This window comes from Phocoena phocoena, chromosome 4 (assembly GCF_963924675.1).
Source record: "Phocoena phocoena chromosome 4, mPhoPho1.1, whole genome shotgun sequence".
Classification (NCBI taxonomy): Eukaryota; Metazoa; Chordata; class Mammalia; order Artiodactyla; family Phocoenidae; genus Phocoena; species Phocoena phocoena.
The window spans coordinates 25,919,428-25,941,708 of NC_089222.1; the positions used below are offsets into that span (position 1 = coordinate 25,919,428).

Sequence of the window (22,281 nt, forward strand, 5' to 3'; positions counted from 1 at the left end):
AACATCCCTATCTTGGCTATTATAAGTGGCGCTGCTTCTTTACAAATTGTAGCCTTAGGCTCTATTCAGTCTTTCCTCCTGCCCGTTAGACTTACTAAAATGCCCAATCACTCATGCTTTCTGACAGCATCTAATCCAGAGCAAAGCCCCAATTCCTTAAGCCTTCCCTAAAATCACCAAGCATAAGCCCAAGTCCTATAACAAGTCCTTTCTAACACTCTCTGAGATGTCCCATGGTTCTTCTGGTGAGCATTCTCTTCATTACAACATGTAATAAACACATCTTGTTCAACTACAGGTGTGTTCCGGTGGTCTTTGCCGGAGTAGCAATTCAGTAGTGTGATGGATCAGGCTGACAGGTGAGTCACTAAACAGTATGTGCTTCCTGATGTGATGCTATAGAGATTCATAGCAAGCAAGTAATCTCTTTTTTTTTTTTTTTTTGCGGTACGCGGGCCTCTTACTGTTGTGGCCTCTCCCGTTGAGCAGCACAGGCTCCAGACGCGCAGGCTCAGCGGCCATGGCTCACGGGCCCAGCCGCTCCGCGGCATGTGGGATCTTCCCGGACCTGGGCACGAACCCGTGTCCCCTGCATGGCAGGCGGACTCTCAACCACTGCACCACCAGGGAAGCCCCAATAGAGCATTTTTGAAAGAAGAAAGTTAAATAGAGAGAAATAAGGACCACACAGCTCAAAATGGCTACATATTCTACAGAAATAAACAGTAATGAATTTTAAAGAGTCTTTCCCATTACTGAAATTGCTTTCAGAACTATTTTTTGAGAGGTGTTAGAATATTCGCCTGTTTCTTTTCTCTTTTTTTGTAATCACTAACAGATACGTCAACTGCAAGTGAAAAGGAATAAGGAATATTATTATGTAGACTCGGGTGATGGTCATCAGAGAAAAATTCAATTTAAATGTTTGAGTCTTAGAAAGAAGGCAACATATCATTTGGGCAATTACCTGGATCTGTAGCAGACATCAGTGAACCAAAAAACAAACAGTCAGTGAAATGAAAGTCTCCATTTTTCAGCTGGTCAGCATATACCATGGCCTTCACAAAGCCATACATAATTAACCTGTTGAAGAGAAAAATATGATCTTCAAACATCAACATAGCTGACATTCTAATGGGCTTCCTGAATAAGCATGAGGCACAAATTACCACTATTCTGCCTATTTGTAGCCATGCTAGTTCTCAGTACACTGTACCAAATATCACAGTTTATTCACCTGGCAAAAGGTAAAAGACCATTTTATAGTGTACTTCAGTGAAAACAAATCTCAAGGATATAAAAAATTATCTGTGAAATATGGCATAGCAAATCATACCCACAAATATAGTGGCTGGGTTGACATCTGTAAATGGATTGCTTTTCAGTTTTACTGTTTTGTCTGCTAGGGTGTCTGCAAAGGGTTCAAGTTTCAAGTCTGTCACTGTGATGAGAAGGTTACTGGCCACTCACAGGGCACTCAGTCAACCAGTTACTTTACAATAGATGAGTCTCTACTACTGGTGGTGTCAGGACACTTCCACACCAGGTAGAGAAAACACTGTTAGGTTTAGAGCGCCTGTAATTTCAACACACAGTTGAAAATGAATCTTGAAATGGTTACATTTTGATCTTGCAAAGAAAGCCATTCTTTTCATGAGATTATGTTTACCAAACCCATGGAATGCAAATTATCTGTTTTGGTCATCATTTGCCACCCTATAGCTTTTAAATTGTATTTAATTAACTGATTTTTCTAAATCCTAGTGGAGGAAACACAGAAATTGGTGAACTGGACCACGGTAGAATCACTGAAAGTGACTGTAAGAGTCCTTAGAAACCACTGACTCTCAGACCAAGAGACTGTTGCTTAGATATTCACACGTATTTAAATTAGTTTCTTGAAAAATGTTGTAGGGTTGTGAGCATGACTAAAAAGACTAGAAATCAGATATTCGAAATTTTAATGACAATGAGGATATTTCAAATTCTCTTATGAAAAATTTCTCTATGAGAGAATATTTCAGACACACATGCATTTACATCCAGTTTCTACCACTTACTAGTTATGTGATTTTAGGGCATTACTAAAACCTTCTGAGGTAGGGAAAAGAATTATGGTTAGTCTACAGAGCTGCTTTAAGGATTATCTGAGGTAATATAAATTTGGGTTTTGACACATAGTAAATTCTCAATGAGATTATGACTGCTAATAGTAATTATCAAAATAGGTAATATTCACTTTCTATATCTATTTCTTCACATGTTTTAACTCATTTCATCCACACATTGATCCTACAAGGTAGGTACTAACTGCATTTTACAGATGAGAAAACTGAATACTGTGTGATCAAGTAACTTGCTCAAGGTGACACAGCTATTAAATTGTGGAACCCAGACTTGAACTGAGAAATTTGACTCCAGATCCCGGGCTTTTAATTCCTACATCATATTGCCTACATGAACAGTTCCATATTGTACATTATACGTTACCTCATACAGTATACTCTTAACTAGTCCATAAGGTGGTTGTTCTATATAGGACAAAGGTGCAGCAACGGAGTATCCCCAAGAACTTGGAGATACTACTACCCATGAGTTGAACTATTAAGACAACCACATGGGTTCGAGCAGAGACCCAATATTGCTGTGAAGTGTGTGGATTCTAGCCGGGGAGGCTGAAGCTTAACTAGGCTGCAAGTGTTAACATATCTGAGAAAGCCTGTGTCATGTGACACAGCAATTGTTTCTGGGAAGAGGCCTCAATCATGGCAGCTCACCTACACTTATCTTGGGGAGGGCATTCTGCTGGTTACCAGGGTATGCAGCCTCTGGACAGGTTAAGACTAGAGTCATTCAGCTTGTTCATTCAATAGATATTTATTACTGAACCCCTACTATTGTCAGGCTCTGTGCTAGGTGTTTAGAATACATCAGTGAACAAGACAAAGATCCCTGTCCTTATGGAGCATGTCGTTTATAGCAAGGCAGATGGCAATAAATATAATCATAGATTTTAATTATATATGTTATCCGCATCACCCTCTGCATTAGAATCTGCATGTCTGATGAACACTGAGACTTTCTGGACAGTCACAACATTACCAGGGAAATGCTCTCCGAGAGTCATCCCTTCAGCCTCACCTGGTGTTAACCTGACTTCACCACAGTTCTTTCTCATTTGAGCTACATTTCCAATATGGAGCATGGATAGGCTCTGGAATCAGTATCAACTTTATGACCTATGACTATATTTCTGAATTCTATACCCATTAGTTAATTTTACAAGTTAGGAATCTGAGCCTCAGAATTAAAATGACTTGCTCCATATTGCCCTACAGAAGCCATTAGATTGGGTAAGATAAAAAAAATATATGCATACATATATATTACCCAGGCTTGGGAAGATTACTTGGAAACTAGAAACCTCATGTACTATTGATGAAAATAAAATTAAAGTCTTTATAAAAGCCAATTGGACAATTTATTTTAAAAGTATTAAATTTTTTATATTCTGTAGCTTATTAAATGATTTTCTATGAATTTTTGCCAAGAAATTAATCTGAATACACACCAGAAGTTATTTAGTTTATTTCAGATTATTACTATTCATGAGTGAAAAATTCAAAGCAATCTAAATGACCAGTGAATAAATTACAGAACACACATATAACGAACTAATATGCAACTATTAATACTATATACAAGAGTGTATATTAGGCATAGAAAAGTAAATTGATAAAGCAAATTATAAAGTGGTAATATATAATAATTTCATTTTATAAAAATTGAATATATTTAAGCACACATATAAACAGAAAAAGGTCAGAAGCATATAGTCTGGGATGTTAATAGTGGTTATAAAATGACATGTGACTATTTTCTTTTTTCCTATTCTGCATTTTTCAGTTCTTTCTAAATAACAGTCATAATAAAAAAATAACAATGTACATTAGTGAGTGCTATTATGTGACATGACATTCATTATGTCATTGAATCTTCATAATACTTGAGTTAGGTACTATACTTATTCCTTTTTACAAAGGTGAAAATCAGGATTCAGAGAGGTTAAGTAAGTTGCCTAAGGTCACAGAAGTTAGCTTGTGACAGAGCTGGATTTGAACCCAGGCAGTTGGATGCCAAAACCTGCATACACAACCACCATTCTATAGAGATTCGGAATTGTTTTGAAATCAAGAGAAACACATGTGCATGTACACACACACACACACACACATGCACACACATATACACATACCTCTATACACACAGTTTGTTTTTTTAAAAAAAGAAAGTAAATGATTTGTTTACTCCGAAGCAACCCCTGGACACAAAATAACTATAATTCCAATATCTTCCTTGAGATAATACCTTAAAAAGCAAGAGAAACAGAAAAAGCCCAGTGCAGTATGAGCTCAGTCTGATCATTTTGTTATTATTACCAATAACAATGGTCATTGTCACTGATAATTATAATGTCAATAATTAGTGTGTATCTATTATGTGCCAGGCACTTTTTTTAAATAGCTATTGTTATTGTTGCTACATTATTGTAACTAACTAATTATAACTGTATTAACTGGGAGGATAAATAAATGAACCCATTAGCAATCACCACATTCTCACAGGGTGGTATGTTCTATCAGCACTTCACAGAAACTATTTCAGATGGCTCAGGATACAGGAAAGATGTGGTCCGATGGGGAGAGGGAAGCCAGTGAATTCCAGTGCACGCAGTGCTGTGAAGATGGTGGACCCAAGTGAGATGTCCTTCTGGGGTCAGCCTGTGCTTAGGGACAGCCCAGGTCACAGGGATGGGCAGAAGCAGAACTGCCATATAAAAAGCAAAATTGCTGATAACATTGATCTCAACAAATATCCACTTAGTGCTATTCTTTAAAAAGCAGAGTGCTTATGCTACAGAGTATACAAAGGTGCAAATCCATGACCCGTCTTCAAAGAGTAGAGTTTCACAGGATGGCAGTCATGTCACTTATAGAAGGCATTGGGTAAAAGAGAATTTGAAGAAATGTCCTACACAATGCTCCACATACTCACTTTACTGAGTGTTTGTGACACACGTACTGATTTTAAATTTCATGAGCTTGTTTCACACTATTAAAGTTCCACACCTAAAGGCATGTTGCAAAAATGTTTCAAAACAAAAAGTTCCAGAAGGCTCAATTGCTTGGATGATTTTTAAGTATGCCATCTTAGTCTCTCTCAGTATTTTTTAAAAAGAATACATCTTCTTTTTTAAAAATAGTCTTGATCAAGCTATGAATAGATCTACTGGAAAAGGCAGTTTTTTTGAATTGCTAGAGATACGCAAGGGGAATTGCTGTCAGTTTGGAAACAGCTGTGTGGACCAGGCCTGTTAACTGTCAGAAGAGCTACATTCCTGCCTGTGAAAGCTTGTGAAACAGACCATTACATGGACCTCACTCTGCAGTGGGAAAGCCCAGCACCAACAGGCTCTGATAGCAAAACAAAGATTATAATCTGCACCTAAATTTCTGATTTCTATACTCAAACATTTCCTCTGGATAAGCATCTTTATTTATTTGTTCACATTTTACGGATAGTTTCAATCTCACAGTTTCTCTTTTTTTCTGGGGCATGCATTCAAGAGCAATACCCCACTAGAGAAGTCATAAATTCTTTTTTTTTTTTTTTTTGGTGGTACGCGGGCCTCTCACTGCTGCGGCCCCTCCCGTCGCGGAGCACAGGCTCTGGACGCGCAGGCCCAGCGGCCATGGCTCATGTGCCCAGCCGCTCCCCGGCATGCGGGATCCTCCCGGACCGGGGCACGAACCTGTGTCCCCTGCATCGGCAGGTGGACTCCCAACCACTGCACCACCAGGGAAGCCCCATAAATTCTTTTTCCTTACAGCTTTACTGAGATACAATTCACATATAACATTGTGTCAGTTTAAGGTATACAATATGATGATTTGATATATGTATGTATTGCAAAATGATTACCACAATAAGGTTAGTTAGCGCATCCATCACCCCACAGTTATAATATTTTTGTATGTGGCGAGAACTTTTAAGACCTACTCTCTTAGCAACTTTCAAATATACAAGATAGCATTAACGATAGTCACCATGATATACATTACATCCCCAGTCATCTTATAACTGGAAGTTTGCACCCTTTGACCATCTTCACTCATTTCTCCCACCTCCCCCTTGCCCCCTGCCCCTGGCAGCCACCTATCTTCTCTCTGTTTCCATGAGAGAACTCATAATTTATTAATGTTGGGGTGGATGGAATTGGGAAGGTCTTCTAGCCAAATTCACTTACTCATGCATTCATTAATTTGCTCATTAACTCATTCATTCAACAAATAAGTACCAACAGACATAATTCCTCTGCTCGGGGAGCTTATATTTTATTGGGGAGCCAGATGTTTACTAGCTAATTTATTATTTTAACAGTATTGTGGTTAAGTCCTATGGAGAGAAGTACAGATTGCACATGTCCACACTTATATTAGCTGGGAACAATAAAGGGGGACTTTATATTATAGGAAAGATTACACGTTCAACTTGAGAAATGTTGAGATTGAGAAGCTGGTGAGCCTGTTGGGTATTCAGAGTTGGGTGTGAATGAAAATGTGAAGAGAACATAAAGTGGACGAGGGCCCACGATTGATGCCTGGGAACTCCAGCATTTGAAGATGAGGTAGAGATGATGAGGAAAAGAGGATACAAAGAATTGGTCAACAGAGACATGAGTGGAAATCTGGTAGAGTGTCACAAGAGTCAAGAGAAGAGTGTTTCCAGAAGGAGGGTATGATACATAGGATTGAATGTTGCCAAACGAGCCCTTTCATTTAATGTCATTAGGAATGTGGGAGCTAAAGCGAGATTAGAATGGGTTGAAGAGCCCATGGAAAAAATGAGGAGATTGAGACAGGCAACATACCCATCCTTTTGGGATGTCTGGCTATGAGGGAAATCAGGTCTGTCTCCAGAAGGGGGCTTAGAGTGAGACTTGAGTTGATCTTAAAGATGTGGGGAAGATGTGAAGAAGCTCACATCTCATGGGTGCTCACAAACAGGAGTTAAAAAATAAGAATTCTGCTTTGTCAAGAGTAGTGGCATGAGACGGTGAGTCTGATTTTAGGTGAAACTATATGGGCCTTAAAGGGTCTGTAGGATCATCTGCTCCTAGGTATCAAAGAAATGATTCTCCTCTTTTGTCACTGTTTCTCAGTTTGTGTGTGTGTGTGTGTGTATACACACACACATATGTTAATATATATATAAACTCATACATATATATGATAGTAAATTCTCTCTCTATATATATTTATATATATAGTATTTAATATCATAAAAGCCTTTGCTAAGGCTTATGAGAAATGCAAAGATAGGTCAGGCATGATTTCCATCCTCAGGAGGGAGAGACAAGTCACCTACAAAAGCAGAATACATGATAGAAATTGTTACGTGTCCTAGATGAGTTGCAGATCAAATGCACTGAGTTCACAGAGGAGAAGCAGCTCTCTTGGGGACTCAGGAAAGGCTTTGAGAGGAAGGTGGCATATTTGATAAATCTGAAATATACACTCAAGTAAGGAGACTGCCAGCAATATCCCATCTATATGTGAGATGCCCAAACTACTGATTTTCTTCCCCTAGAATGCAAAACTGTTCCTACTGAAGGTGGTTTCTTCTTGGATCAATAAAAATACAATGGTCAAAAAACGAAACCTCTCCTTTAGCAATCCAGGAAACCATCTGCCATCTGCCACCCACTGCAGAGATGGCGGGGAAAAGCTTGTCCTGACTGAACTGTGACTATTTATGGCCTTTATCTCAGCACCCAGAGTGGGCTGCTCGGCCCCAAGAAGCCCACGAAGCCTGTGGGTCCTGCTGTAGCTGAGTCAGGTGCTAAGATTTCATACACTAGATGACCCCTTGGCCCATTCTAGTTTTCCCACCAGTCCCAAGACTTTGTTCCTTCTGTTTTAGTGAAAGCTGAGGAGAGGAGGGTGAAGGAATCAACTGGGTGGCTTGTGGGCATGTTAAAAGAAAATAGGGGATCGGGTGAAGCCCCACTCCGCTTTGTTATGGTGACAAGTGAGCTCCTGTCCAGTTCCTCTATCAGATTATCTTGTACCAGCAACTAGGAAGAGTGCAGACTGCCTGCCCTTAATCCTCTTTCCTCTGAAAGGGGTAGAGGGAGAGAGGACTAGAGGAAGGGAAAGGTTGTATCCAACTTTTCTGTCCCTAAGTGGAAAGAGGAGGCTGGTTAGGGAAGTGGGTGGGGGTAGGAGGAAGAGGAGAGATGAGGGGAGGGTTCACTCTCAGGGGCATAAATGCTTGTGTCAGGGCTGGGAAATTCTATGCCGGAACATTTGACCGCTCAAAAACTTTGTTTGCGACAGCCATCAGCAAGACAACTGTACCCCCATGGCTTCTACTCTCCTACTTTCTTCTTGGCTACCAACCCCATGGAACTTTAATTCTTTTCAAGGCACTGAACTGTCACTGGGTAGGTGGCTCTCTGGCCCTGAGATTTTAAGGAATAAAAGTATTAGGAATAAAAATGGGGGAAGGAGGAAGGCAATGAACATATGAACATTTGAATTCCTACTCTGTAGAGCTCCCATGTGAGTGCATTTTCTATATTTTTAAATCTTCACACACACACACACACACACACACCACACACACACACACACCAGTTGGGCAGCCGTCAGGAATCTTATATTACAGACAAGGAAATCCAGCTAAGGATAGAAATGAGATTTAAATGTATGTTCCTTTCTACTTTTTAGTATAGGACACTGTAGAAAATTTAAGATATCTTTGCCTTGGCTTCCCAAATTTTAAAAGTCAATTACTATATTCTTTGTTTCTGAAAGAATGTTTTTGGCATGATACATAATGGGACCAGCTTTTTAAGGGTTAGGAATGCCTTGAAGACCTTGCTTTTCAGCATCAAATTTGGCTGTAAGAGGGTTTGGAAAGCACCATACCTTCCATGATTTTCCCTTTAAGTCAGTTCTATATCAGGCTTCCTGTGGGCCTAGAAGAAAACATGGTCACCCTGTCTTTTCAAGAATGGAAAGGGTGCAGAGAGGAGGTTGTGATGAAATACACTGTTTTTTAACCATGGCTGGGGTCTGAGGCTTTGCGACCTTGGGATCCTTGGAACAAAGTTAAGTGAGTCCGTTTTTCCACATACTCTACTGCTCACTTGCCTGTCAACTTGTCACTTCCTTGGACCTCCCCAGAGGCCCTATAGCAACCTACATAGTTGCCTGCAGGGAAACAAGCTTCCCTCCTGTTAAGTGCTTCATAGTTCTTGGAGGAACTGTGATATAAATCCCAAGCATGAATTTGGAATGAGCAGAAGTCACAATGCTGAAATGCAGTAAGAAGTTGAGATCTAGATCTACTGAGAGGTGAACTAGACACAGGTGAGAACTTGACCAGGCATCCTAATTGTGTGTCTGCTCAGATCCACTTTCTGGGAGTATGCTGGCTCCTCCAGGGGTGAAACAGGATGGCTTTTGAGAAGACTGAGAGGAACAACGAAGGCAGTGTGGGAGTCAGTCACACTCACTAAAGGCATCAGGTACCCTAAATGACAACCTCCCTTGCAGTTTGTCAGCCTACGTCAGCAGCCAGGGATGCGTGGCCCTTACAGTGCTCTGAGTCATCTCAGCTCTCTCTCCAACCTGGACACCCTGCCTTCTCCTTTCAGAAAACCATGCCTAATACTTACTGGATATAATCACTGCTCTCTTGCTGCCATTCCTCTTTCAACTTGTATCCCCACTGTCCGCCCTTTGATGTGGTTAACGAACCTCTCTTCTTTATTTCATCCAGATCCTACATTCCACTCGTGCGTTCTTTGTGTGCCTATCTTACCTGACTAATTTGAAGAAAGACAGCACATCTGGACTGTTCTGCCTTCTTCCCTCTCTGTTCCTATCTCCATTCTATGCACATATTACCCAGCCTTGCTAGATACTAAAGGTTACAAAGATGAATCTGATACGGCTTCTGCCCTCTAGGAGCTAATAGCTCCTAGAGAAGGGACAAACTAAGTGTGTAAATAACTGGACTACTAAGTGAAAAATAACAAGTTTGGTAAGAAAGCTAAAGGGATAGCTCAGGGGAGGAAAGGAGAACTATGGTCTGGGGGAAGAAAGCACTGGAGGTGCATATTTCTTGAAGGACCAATGGGGTCAGACACGAGTTGTAGTCATGTAAAGGGGTGGTCACTAAGGAAAAGTTAACATGGGCCACCAAAGCAAGTGGGTGGCAACACATGAGGTGTGGACAATGAAAGTTGGGTAATTTAGTGTGATGGATTCTTCCACTATGAATTACTACATAGTCTAATTCAACGGTTCTCAAATTTTGGTGCATATTAGAATCACATAGGGAGCTTTAGAAAATGATGATGCCCAGGCTACATCCCAGACCAAGTATATCAGAATCTCTGTAGGTGGGGCAGAGGCATTAGTATTTTTTTAAGGTCTTCCACTGTTCCACTATGCAGCCAGATCTAGAACAAGTGTTCTAAATCACATCATGTCTCTAGTGTCCAGACCAATCACCTAAGGATCAGCCAGTAGAGTGTGGCCTGCCATTCTGCCTTTCTGATGAGCTCCCAGGTGCTGATACTGCTGGTCCCATGTCACACTTTGAGTAGGAGACCCTAAATGAGGATGCTGCTAACTAAGCAAAATCACTGAGACACTTGTATACATTCTGGCTCTAATGGTAAACTCTAGGCAGCACTTTGAATTCACACATGGAGCTTGCCTGAGATGCAATTAATACAGGTTCACATACAGATAAGCACCTAATACTTACTACCCACTGCATGGTGACTTGTTCTCCCTGCTGATTTGTGGAGGAGTGAAGAGGCTTACTGAATAACACATGAAGGTTCAAGGTACTGTTACCTCTCAGTTCCAATCTGGAGCTCTTTGTAGAATAAAATTTAAAAAGAGGTGGGGAAGAGGGAGTGAAAGAATGTCTCTCCCAGTAAAATGTGAAATTTAACAGACTTCCATTATGCCTTTGATTTACACCTCCGCGGAGACTTCTGTCCTAGGTACAGAGACCCACCCTTCACTGACACAGGGAAGGAGCTGGGTGACTGCTTTGGTCTCATCACATCTGAGGCTGGTCACTGCAAAGTTTTACTGAGTCTTCAAAAGTGATAAAGGGTATCTTCAAGCTTTTCTTTTTAAATTTTTTTTTTTTTTTACTCTTAGCAGAAATTTGCATGTCTGTTAAAGGAATACTATGCCTGTTAAATAAAAAAAAACATTTCTTTGCTTTGGGCTGAACTATATCAGCTCAGAAGCTCTGATTGGCAGTGCAAATACGTGTATGTACGTGTGTGTGCGTGTGTAATGCACACATGCACACACACATATGTATACACATATATACATATAATCTTTGATTAATAACAAATGAGCTTGTTCAAAATATCTCTAACTATGAAATTCATCCCGGCTAAAGCAGCAAGAGAGGAGCCTGCTGCCCTGTATAGTTAGGCCCTTAACCACTACTTTTCATCTTTAAAAACACATGCATGACTGTTGCCTCACTTGCTCTCCCCCCTCCTGGGAGGTGGATAAAGTCAAGCTCCATTATCCTACTTTCACAGATGAGGTAACCGTCCCAAGGAGCTTAGCAGCCTATTACCACCTCACAGCATTTGCTCCACCATTTTTCCTCAGATGTGAAACTGAAACACTTTGGAACCAGTTGTTTAGATCTGGGGGGAAAAAAAAAAACTTAAAAAATTATTCAACTCAGAATCTCTATTTAAAAATATAAAAACCATGACTCACCTAGGTTAGTGGCTTGGTCAAAGTCACACTGAACTCGGCTGGTAGAGGAGCCAGGACTGGAACGCCAGTTTTCTCCTAAAGAGGTTTTACCAGAACTGGCAGATACCACAGATGCTCTGCTGCCTAGGATTTCAGCAAAGGGAATAGAACCTGTGATTTGAATATAATTTGCCTAATCTATTATTCCCAGAAAACTTCTCATCCCTTTTCATATTCCCTAAAGCATATTTATGTTCTTCAGCTGTACCATTTGGAACCCTAAAGCCAACTGCTCGTTGCAACAGAATGTAAATAACCAGAAAATGCAACTCTCTGGATTTTCCCCAATCAGATGAATTTTCCAGCAAGTAGCAAGCTCATAAATAATGTAGATGTTTAAAACATATTTAGCCCAAAGTAGGATGTTACACTATTCACTGTTTGACTGATGGCTTTAAAATATATTATCATTATTGGTGACAAGATAGAATGAACAATACATCTTGTGAATGACGAAAATCAAACATTAATTCCTTGCCCTGATTCTTCTTTTCCAACCATGTCAATATATTTTTGAAAACTTTTTGATCTAGAATGGAGAGTTTCCAATGGTCTGTTTTGCTTCTGATGCATGTAATACAACTTCTTACTTGAAATTCCTTTGTAGTTGTAAAGTGAATTTCTTTTGGAATATTTCAAATCAATTATCAGAGCCCAGAGACAGATTGTTCTCGTGGGCTTCTCTACTAATAACAGTTTACCAACTAATCAAATATAGAAAAAAAATCACCCAAATGATTTAGAGAACAAGAAAACAATAAAATACTTAGCGCCATAAAGAAATTATGTATTCCCCTATAGATCCTGAGCCTTGAGATCACTATTGCTGTTCCCCATCAACCCAGCAACACAAGCATTTCAAAAAAAGGCCATTTGGTTTGTTAAATCTTGTTACTCCCAAGTGTCCCTGTCAGAATATTAAATGACCAGACTCCAGGGCTAGATCTACCTGGGGCCAGCCTGACCAACCTATAGGAACATTTCTGACAATTACCCACCTGTCTGGTCTACACAGCACCAGACAATTGATATAACTACTCTTCATCTATGTCCCTACTTATTGTCTACTAACCCCCATCCTACCCGACATACAGACTGCTTTACACTATTAGGCACTGAACTGAAATGTAGACAGTTGGGCGTGTCCCCATGTGATTTGAATTGAATGGGCTTTTAATTCAGCTTTAAGACAGACATGGTGGTATGAACCATCTGCAGAGGACTCACCCAAGTAAATGGGCCAATAGTTAATGATTTAATTTCTTAACTCTATACCTCTGAAGAACAAAGCACCTGTTATTATCAAGCATAATTTCATCTTTAAAAACTCAACATATCAATAGAAGGAGTAAATGCTTTCTTCTTTATAGAAAATGAGGCTCAGAGGGAGAGGTAAGAATCCAGTTTATTTATTAAGCCATACAGTACATTTTTAATTGAGTGCCTACTATCTACCCAGAACCCTGCTAGGTGCTAGGCATAAAATGGAAAAAAAAGATAATGAGGAGTCTACTCAGGTATGTAGAGAAGTAAACGGATTGTTAAAGTCTGTTATGGTAGATGCCTCTGCTGCTTTCTAGCTCTTTGACTTTACGCAACTTGTCTATCTCATCCTTTCCTCAGTTTCCTTGTCCATAAAATGGGTATAATAATAGTCCTCCTTTTGTACAATATTATTACCAGAGAACCACTACTGAATGACCCAAGGGCTTATTTAGTTATTCCAGCTCTTACTTTTGTTGAGAAACACAAAAGGCCATTTAGCCTATGAGACCACCTCCCTCAAAGAATCAACAAATTGAGAAAGGCTCAGATTTGGAGTTATCAAGAGAAGCCTTTAATAGGTTGTTTTCAACACAGAAACATACATTTTCATCTAATTTCATTATAGACATTTGCCAAGACCTCACTGGCAAAGAGATTACTCCTTTAAATGATTCTTCAACCAGATCTAGTGTTGTCAGCACAGCACACAACTGAGAGACCACCTCCCCGACCCCACCGCATCCAACTTTGGGCCCCCCTGAAAAAACAGGCAAGTAGCCAAGCAGAAGATGGTGAAGAGAAGCTTGCCAGGAGGTCACGAATAGCTTAATAGGTTTATTCAGCCACATAATGAAAATATTCAAACAAACATCACAAAATTCCCAAAGCTAGTGACGTGACAAGAGAAGATGATAAGACAGATCTATGGCAAAAGAAGTAGTGGAGGGGAAAGATATCTGTATCGATGAAAGTATATTTGTGCAGACCTTGAGACATACTAACACCACTGTATTCAAAATTGGTCTGATCTCAGCTAAAATATTTTCTTATTCAAAACACCCCATTGGAAAATGGCTCTTAAGATACTGAGGGGTTAGAGACATGTTAGATGGGCAGGAGATGTAGAGCTGGGTTTGCCACCTGAGAGAAGGCCAAGAAGCAACATGGTACCCAGAGTTTAGAATTGGAGGGTGGTCATTGGAAGGGAGAAAGAGAATTTAATCCATGTTCCTCCAGACAACCAGGACATTACAAAGAGTCAGATCAGCCTATTGAAGAACTGTCCACAGTGTGGTAGGAATCCACTCTGGTGGGAAGCAGTGAGTTTCCTTCCCTGTAGGAAGTTAAGCATCCCTTAAGTATTCTACAAAAAGGATGCTGGCTTATTATATGAAAAGGATACAGGTGTACTTGAGGGAGTGAATTTAGGGGGTGGAGCTAAATAAATTTTAAGGTGATTTCAAACTCTAAAATTTCATGATTTTATAAAGATCTGAAGAATAAAATAAAAGCAAAGACCAAGAGAGGAAGATGGGAAACTTCATAATTGACAATACTTTCCAGCATTCAGTCAGTTATCAAAGTAAAAATAAAGACAGATTTGACAGGACCTAAAGTCTGGCACCAGGAACTGATTTTATTAACCAGCACTCTTTTCCTAACTTGACAGTAGCTCCTTCACAAATGCTTATTTTGGAATAGAATGCAAACAGATGAAGTTATCCTTGCCTGTGTCAAATACCTCAACCTTCCCAGGAGATGGGAGGAGACATTCACAAAACTCATTGAATTCCCCAAGACTGGGGAACAACTCATTTTTATTTCCCAGATGACACTGAACAGGATGTCTAGCAGCCTCTCTACCTTATCTAATACCCAGGTTCCAGTTCTGGCTTCTAGGGGGACCTGTAGGCACCTCAAACTCACTAGCTTTGAGTCTGAACATAGGATCTTCTCCAGAACCCTGGGGTTATTCCAGTGACTTTTTTCTTTTTCTTTTTTCTTCAGCAAAGGCAGCAACTCCTACCCAGAAGACTGGAGGTCATCTTAGACGTATCTCCACCTCCTCCCCATGCCCCTCCCTGTAGGCAATCTATCACTAAACTGCTCTTTTGCCTCTTGAGTTGGTTTCAAATACCTCTGTCTAGCCTAGGCCACATCTCCTCCAGATATCTCTATGCTTGCTGAAACTGTCTCCCTGTATCCCTTCACTTCCCACCAATGTGTAGCCAGAATCATTGTAAAACACAAATCTGACCATATAGCTCCATGTTCAAAGTCTTTTCGTGACTTCCCATTGCTCTTAGATTAAATGCCAGAATACTTGTGGTGGCTATTCCTTTCCAGGTCCATTCTCCATCCTTTCCACCCTGCTCTGTGCTCCAGGAGGCTGACGTGTATGAGCTCTATCAGTGAGCTCTCCTATCCTCTGGATTTTGGTTCGATTTGACCAACAGGTCAAAGGGGTGAAGGGACACTGGCAGGAGGTCAGAGTGGCAGACAAGCATACGGTTGGGGTATTTATTCTTTATGCTTTCAGTTCTCTCCCTGCAGGGTCTATATGTGCTCTTTGTCCTTCAATAAAGGTCACACCTAAATTCAGTTGGTCCTGTCCACACAGATCTCTTCAGGTTCTAATACCTCTCCATCACTTCCCCCCTCAGATAATTGTGTCCCACTATTACCAGCCCTGGGAAACCAGACTACCCCTTATGTCTTTTCTCTGCCCCGCCCACATCTTTTAAATAGTCCTCAAACATCACTCTTTCAGTGAAACTATTCTGGACCCTCCTGCAAGAGTCAGATCTGCCTAATAGAAGCTTTTGTCATGCCTTCTCTTCTTCACAGCACTCACCATAGAATTAAATGATTAATTGTATAATAGACTGTCTAATATCTGTCTTTCCTGCTAGAATGAGGGTAAGGACCATCCTGTATTAGCCATCCCCAAATCCCTAGGACACTTACACATAGGTGCTCAGTAATTATTTATCAAATAAGAAGGTTGGTGAGAGTGGGGAAGAGGGATAGGTGGAGAGGAAGGCCAAGGCAGGAATGAAAGAGCCCCAGTCAGACTGACCAGAGCCATCACAAACCAAAAACTTCCATACTACAAGGCCAAGAAGTGAGGGCAGCATTGACTATCCTCTAATTGTCATAGAAAATTTGGGGGAGGTATGACATCAAAAAATTGTTTGGCAGGATACTTTTCACAAGGAGATTGTCAAAGAGAATACCTTCAGTTAAATGTGTTTTCAAAATGTGAGGTTTATACCCCAAAGAGTAAGTCATTTTCTGTTAGTGCACACAAAGCCACCACATAGCAACTTGGCTGGAGTTGACATAGGTGTTGTTTTGAGTTATTTTCAAAAGAGAAATGGTGTTTTTCCTTCAAGACTCAAATATCAATATTTTTCAGAAAACAAAAAACCCACATACTTAGTTTCTTATTAAGCATTGCTTGTTAATTATCAGTTCATATCAAAGAAGAGATTAGGGCTTCCCTGGTGGCGCAGTGGTTGGGGGTCCGCCTGCCGATGCAGGGGACATGGGTTCGTGCCCCGGTCCGGGAAGATCCCACATGCCGTGGAGCGGCTGGGCCCGTGAGCCATGGCCGCTGAGCCTGCGTGTCCGGAGCCTGTGCTCTGTAACGGGAGAGGCCACAACAGTGAGAGGCCTGCGTACCGCAAAAAAAAAAAAAAGAAGAGATTAATTGAAGTGTCTCATTCCAGACTCCTGCCAAGTAGCGAAGAGTGGCCACAGTTAGCCCTGGAGCCTATGCTGAACTCTGGCAAGTTTCTCCTGTTACGTGGCTGTGAGAGGAGAAAGGACACTCAGAAGAAGCATCACCAGAGAGCACAAGGTCGAGGTTAGGAAATCAGTCCAGCATGCGGTTGTCAGCTCAAAGGGTGATGGACAAAGGCTGAGGCTAAACGAAACAAAACAAAGTCAAACAAACAAAACCAAGCAAGATGATGACCAAGGGAGAGATGGTACGTGAGGCAATGTGCAGCAGGCAGAGGGAGAAAAAGAAGAGATAATTACAGAGTGGAAGTGGAGGAGGTTGCTAAAGCCCTTTATGTGGCTCTTTTGCTGTTGGCTTGGATGTCTGGGAGATCTATGGCGAGCAACAGCCATGTTTTCTCCAACCACAACTGGTGAGACCCGGGATGGGGCAAAGGAGGACGAGCAAGAGGATGACGGAGAGAGGACTGCAATGAACCACAACCTTCAGCTGCTTTACCGTCTGTAGCTCCTTGAGCTTAATAAGCCTCTTCTGGTGCCTCCCATGGTGGGTGAACATGGTGGAGCCCCTTTCCAGAACATCAAAGTTGTCTTTACACTGATCATCACCTTATACAGATATCAATGCTTCTTAATCCGTAATGCACAGATCAGTCACTTAGGGACCTAGTTAAAATGCAGATCCTAATTCAGTGGGTCTCAAGTGGGGCCTGAGATTCTGAATTCTAATGCATCCATATTTGAATACAGGTGATATGAATACTGCTGGTCAATGGACCACACTTAAGGAGCAAGGTCCCAAACTACACACATGATAGGCATTTTCCAGTGAGTGGCACTATCTCAGCATGGCATCTCTATTTCATTCCTCACCTACCACAGAGACTGTAATCTGGCTGCTGAGAGGCAGTTGAATGCCTTGAAAATTGTTAGGATTAGTGGCTAACAGTAGAAGATCACACATAAAAATTCAGACTATGAGCTTCTCTTGGAAGATAAGAAGATCTAGCAACGTTGGACCACGTTTCCCTCATGGAAGCAACCCATTGGAACTGAGCGGTGGCTGCCTGCTTCCCTACCTGACCACAGTCTGAGCTACTCTTACATCTAGCTGGCTTCAATCTTTACATCCCCTACTGCATCCCCCTCTGCATTTGTGTCTGTGAATTCTGCTATATTAGTCTGAACTGAGATGCACCCCGTATTTTGAAAGAGAATTTTGCTTCCAGTCAAGTCTTTTTAGTTATCAACACATTTCTCCATTTTAGAAAGCTATATCCCTGGTATTAAGGATGCAGACAAGTTCAGAAAGAACACGTTTTCTATGGCAAGGTGGCCTTATCCACTTGCAGATAAAGACAGAAAAATGATTAGTTGAATAAACAGTGGCGGGGTTAGTAGGTCCACATGTCACAATGTGGATGTAACATTCTCAAGGGGTAAGAATTAAGCAGCTAATCATGTTCAGTGATGACTGAAGGATCCAGATGGTGATGGAAAGTTCAAGCCACAGAAGTTGAACATCGAATAGGTTATGGGGAGTTAAACGGGAGAAGAGAATGACTGAAGCTAAGAAGAAGGAAACAAAAGCGCAGTCCAGCTAAGCCATTTCTTAGGAATTGGCAAGTTTACAAGCCTCTGACTAAGAACAAAAAAGAAACATTCAGAGAGAACAATATAAAGCTGAAATAACTCCTTTTTGCTCCTTGCCATCTTGGGATGTGCAAGCTCGCCTACTGGTTTGATTTGCACTGTTTACTTACATTTTTCTGTTCTTCTCACATATTTCTCTCTCCCACATATACACACATATTTGAGAAGAAACTCAGGGGAAAATGTTTTCCTTGCATAATGCTTTCTTGTTTTTGTTGAAATGGTATCCAACAGAGTGCTTGCAGAGTGAACGTTTCTGCCCCTGCTAGGGAATCAAGAGCTTTGAATGAAAAGCACAGGCAGCAAAGTGCCAGTGAGACTGGATCAGGCTCAGTTACGTCCCTGCTGTACCAGCACCCCTCACCTGGAGCTGAACCCCTCATGGGGTGAAATGCCTGGGCTCCACTCCTTCCCAGCTCATTCCCACTTACCACCTGGACAGGCAGGTTCTGCTATTGCTCTCCAGCCCTTCATAGCTCTCCTACAAGTGGCCCATGCCCAGCCCTGCAGCAGCTCACCTGGGTCAGCCCACCCTGGTGGTATCTCATGGATTAAAAATGTCCTTATCACTTCTCATCTTATAAAAATGATTTAATCTTGAATTCCATTCCTTAGGATCCTGCTTTCTGAGTTTAAAGGTGAGAACTGAATATAGGGGAAAGAGCATTTGACTCGTCATAAACTCTGGGTTCAACTCCAAGCGCTGCTATTTAGTAGCTGTTTAAACTAGGACAGCTCAGCTTCTCAGAAACTCAGTCTCCTTCTCTGTGAGATGAGGATAACAACACCGACTTGGAAGGCTGTTACACAGCAGGTAGCCAAACAAATGGCTGTTGAATCTTAAAAAGATTTTTGAAAATCCATGCTAATGTGTTCATGGACATTAATTTCTTAATGTGTTCTTTCAATTCGCATTTGCTTCTTTATAGAACGTAGTGCACGTTTCTGAGAGGCTCTAACTGTGGAAATTTGTATTCCATGGCGGATAAAGGGCTCAGAGTTTCCTCCTGCAGACAGGTGACTTGCCACCTTCTATTTTACAAGCTCTTGGGCAGGACTCGTAGCTCCCTCAAGGCACCTCCACTCCTATGGGGTGACGTCTGGGCTGCAGCAGCCCAGGGGCACCAGATGCACAGGCATGATGCTTGATGATGATAAAGTAAATTGTAAATTTAAACCCTGTTTTTACTTGGGAAAAAAGTCCCTTTTCTTGTGTCTTTAATAAAAACACAAGCAACCACAACATATCCTTTAGCTTTCAAATAAGCCCTTTCAGGAATGGGAGAAATTAGTTTACAAGACAGTTTTGGATCTTCAGCTTTTAATTATCTTTGCCCTAATTAATCTAGTCACTATTTTATTTGAGTATGTGCTTGTTTTTCCTAACAGGGAGATGGTGAGAGTCTTAACAATGTGGAAGACGTGGTACTAGAGAAATACGAGTCCCTATTTTTACTTGAAAATAAAGTATATGCAAATATATGTGTGATGTTCCTTGTTGAATAACATGTCAGGCTGATAAAATTGCACCTTGGTACTTGCTGTTTCTTTCACATGGAATACCCTCTACCTCCACCACTCCCACCCTTGGACAGCCCCTGAAGTAGTGCTACTCGTTCTTCAAGTTTTAATTCAGGGGCTGCTATCTTTGGGAAGCCATCTGGACCTGTCCACCGTTTACACTGGGTCTTCCAAGGTAGTGTTCTCTCCTTCTTTCTCCTATCCGTGATTCCATGGTAGATGTAGCTTATCTTGTCGTTTGGTAACATTTGTTTACTTGTTGTTACTAGGCTGTGTATGCCCTCTGCAGACACCATATTTAATTCTTCTCTTATCTTCAATACTTAGCACAGTACCTGCCCTTTAACAGGTGCTGAATAATTGCTTGTTGAAAACACTTAGGATAAATGAAAAACATGGAATACTCTGGTAGCTGTATTGAACTATCTCCAATCTAGTCCTGTGTATGCCCTCTTGTCATTCTGGGATATCACCTTCCATTTTTCACTCAGCCACCCGTATGTGTGTAGGTCAAACATGGTAATACTTTCAATCAGAGGATCAGAGGCCCTCCTACGTGGAGACTCCTTGAAGTTCCCTCCTGAAAAACTGCTTCTACTATTGCTCCTACTGTAGAGTAGATGCCCAATAATTATACAATTAAATAAATAATCTACTTTTCTTCTCATGCTTGGCTGTAATTCCTAACCCTAAATAACTGGCAGTATTTTTAAAAGGCTTCCAAATGAATGTTCTAAATTAAACCCAATTGATATTTGTAAAGATTCTGATACACACACAAACCAATGTGCCACACTTGGGTTCTCTACTGGAATTATGAGGCAGATATTCCAAGGGTTCTATCCATATAGCTATACACATGATAAATGTTTTGAAAAAACAAAAGAGATTTCTACCTAGGCCCAGGGTTTTTCTTTGCTGTTCTTTGCCCAGCAATCAAAGTCAGGACTAACTGTGAGGCTGGAGGCCACCTGAGGAGGAGGCATTTGGCTGCCAACGACTCGGGTCTCACTTGCTGAGCAAAGAACAAATGAGCAGGTGAGGAGTTTTACTTTTTTAAATTCAAGCCAGATGTACAGAGATGTCAGGAAATCAGGCTCTCCTGCCAGTATAAGCCTCCTCAAAAGGTTTAGGCCTAGGTCTCCTAGGCTTATGGGTGTCCATTCACACCCTTGCAGGGATAACTGCAAAGAGCCAGTATCCCTTTCAACCTCCACCTTCTGTTGCTTCCAACAGCCTCGGTTTCCCCCTCATTTCCACCCCCGTCTCTGAGGAACACAGGTAGCCTTCAATGGGAAAATGCGCAGAGCATTAAAAAGTGCCTTCTTAAGTTCTCATGTTCAAGTCTTTTCTAGGTCCAGTTTAGGAAGGCAAAAGAATGGGTAAATGAAAATGTTAGCTGTCTAGGTACAGGAAGAATTGATTTAATATTTTGGGGCTATAACCCATGTATAGTTCAGTCCTTAAGTATTTTCCTTAAGCTTTATCTTTGTTACAAGAACAAAGTCCAGGTCATCAGACATAATTTTTGAACCTAAAAATGTCCCAACAATACCTCTTCAAAATCCTCCCTTACATCTCCCACCTGCTGCAATCACATGCCACATCCTCAGAGATTGTGGGAGGAAGCTATAGGAGAGGCCTAAGTCAGAAACCCCTCATGTGGGCAGACAGAGGGAGGAGAAATGCTAGCAACTTCCGTTCATTAATCCTCTTAATGGCATGGTGGAAAGAAACAGAAGTGGTGAGTTCTTTCTTTAGATATCAGTTCAATTACCACTTTTTTGGAAAAGCTATCTTTTACTCCCTGACTATATAAATTCCCGCTATTAGATTCTTCTCAGCACTTATCAGTGTTATGATTCTACATTTATTTGAGTAGGTCTTTTATTAATGTCTATCTCATTGAATTCAAGTTCCATGAGGAGAGGAAATATGCTCTTTTATTTTTTGTCCTCATCAATGTATCCCCAGCACCTAGACAATACTGAGTATCTAAAATAAGAGTTAAATATTATAATGCTATCAACATGTTATCAACAGAAGATTGTTAAATGAATTAGAATTCATCCACAAAGCCTTTAAATAGAAGGAGGAAGCTCTTCTTCATACACTAATATTGAAAGATCTCTAAGCTATGTTGTTGAGTTAGAAACAAAAGAGGAGGTGGAAAAGGTATGTTCTACTATAAAATAAATAATCCAATGTCTAACTGAAA

General features: G+C 40.9%; 1 protein-coding gene across 1 annotated transcript in view; it reads right to left on the minus strand.

The window, feature by feature from the left end:
• SLC9A9 (solute carrier family 9 member A9) overlaps positions 1-22,281 on the minus strand; it is a 542,439-nt gene that overhangs the window by 383,564 nt on the left and 136,594 nt on the right. The window contains exon 5 of the mRNA XM_065876006.1: positions 968-1,083. Within this exon, the coding sequence (XP_065732078.1) occupies positions 968-1,083 (116 nt within the window). The remainder of the gene's footprint in view (positions 1-967; positions 1,084-22,281) is intronic.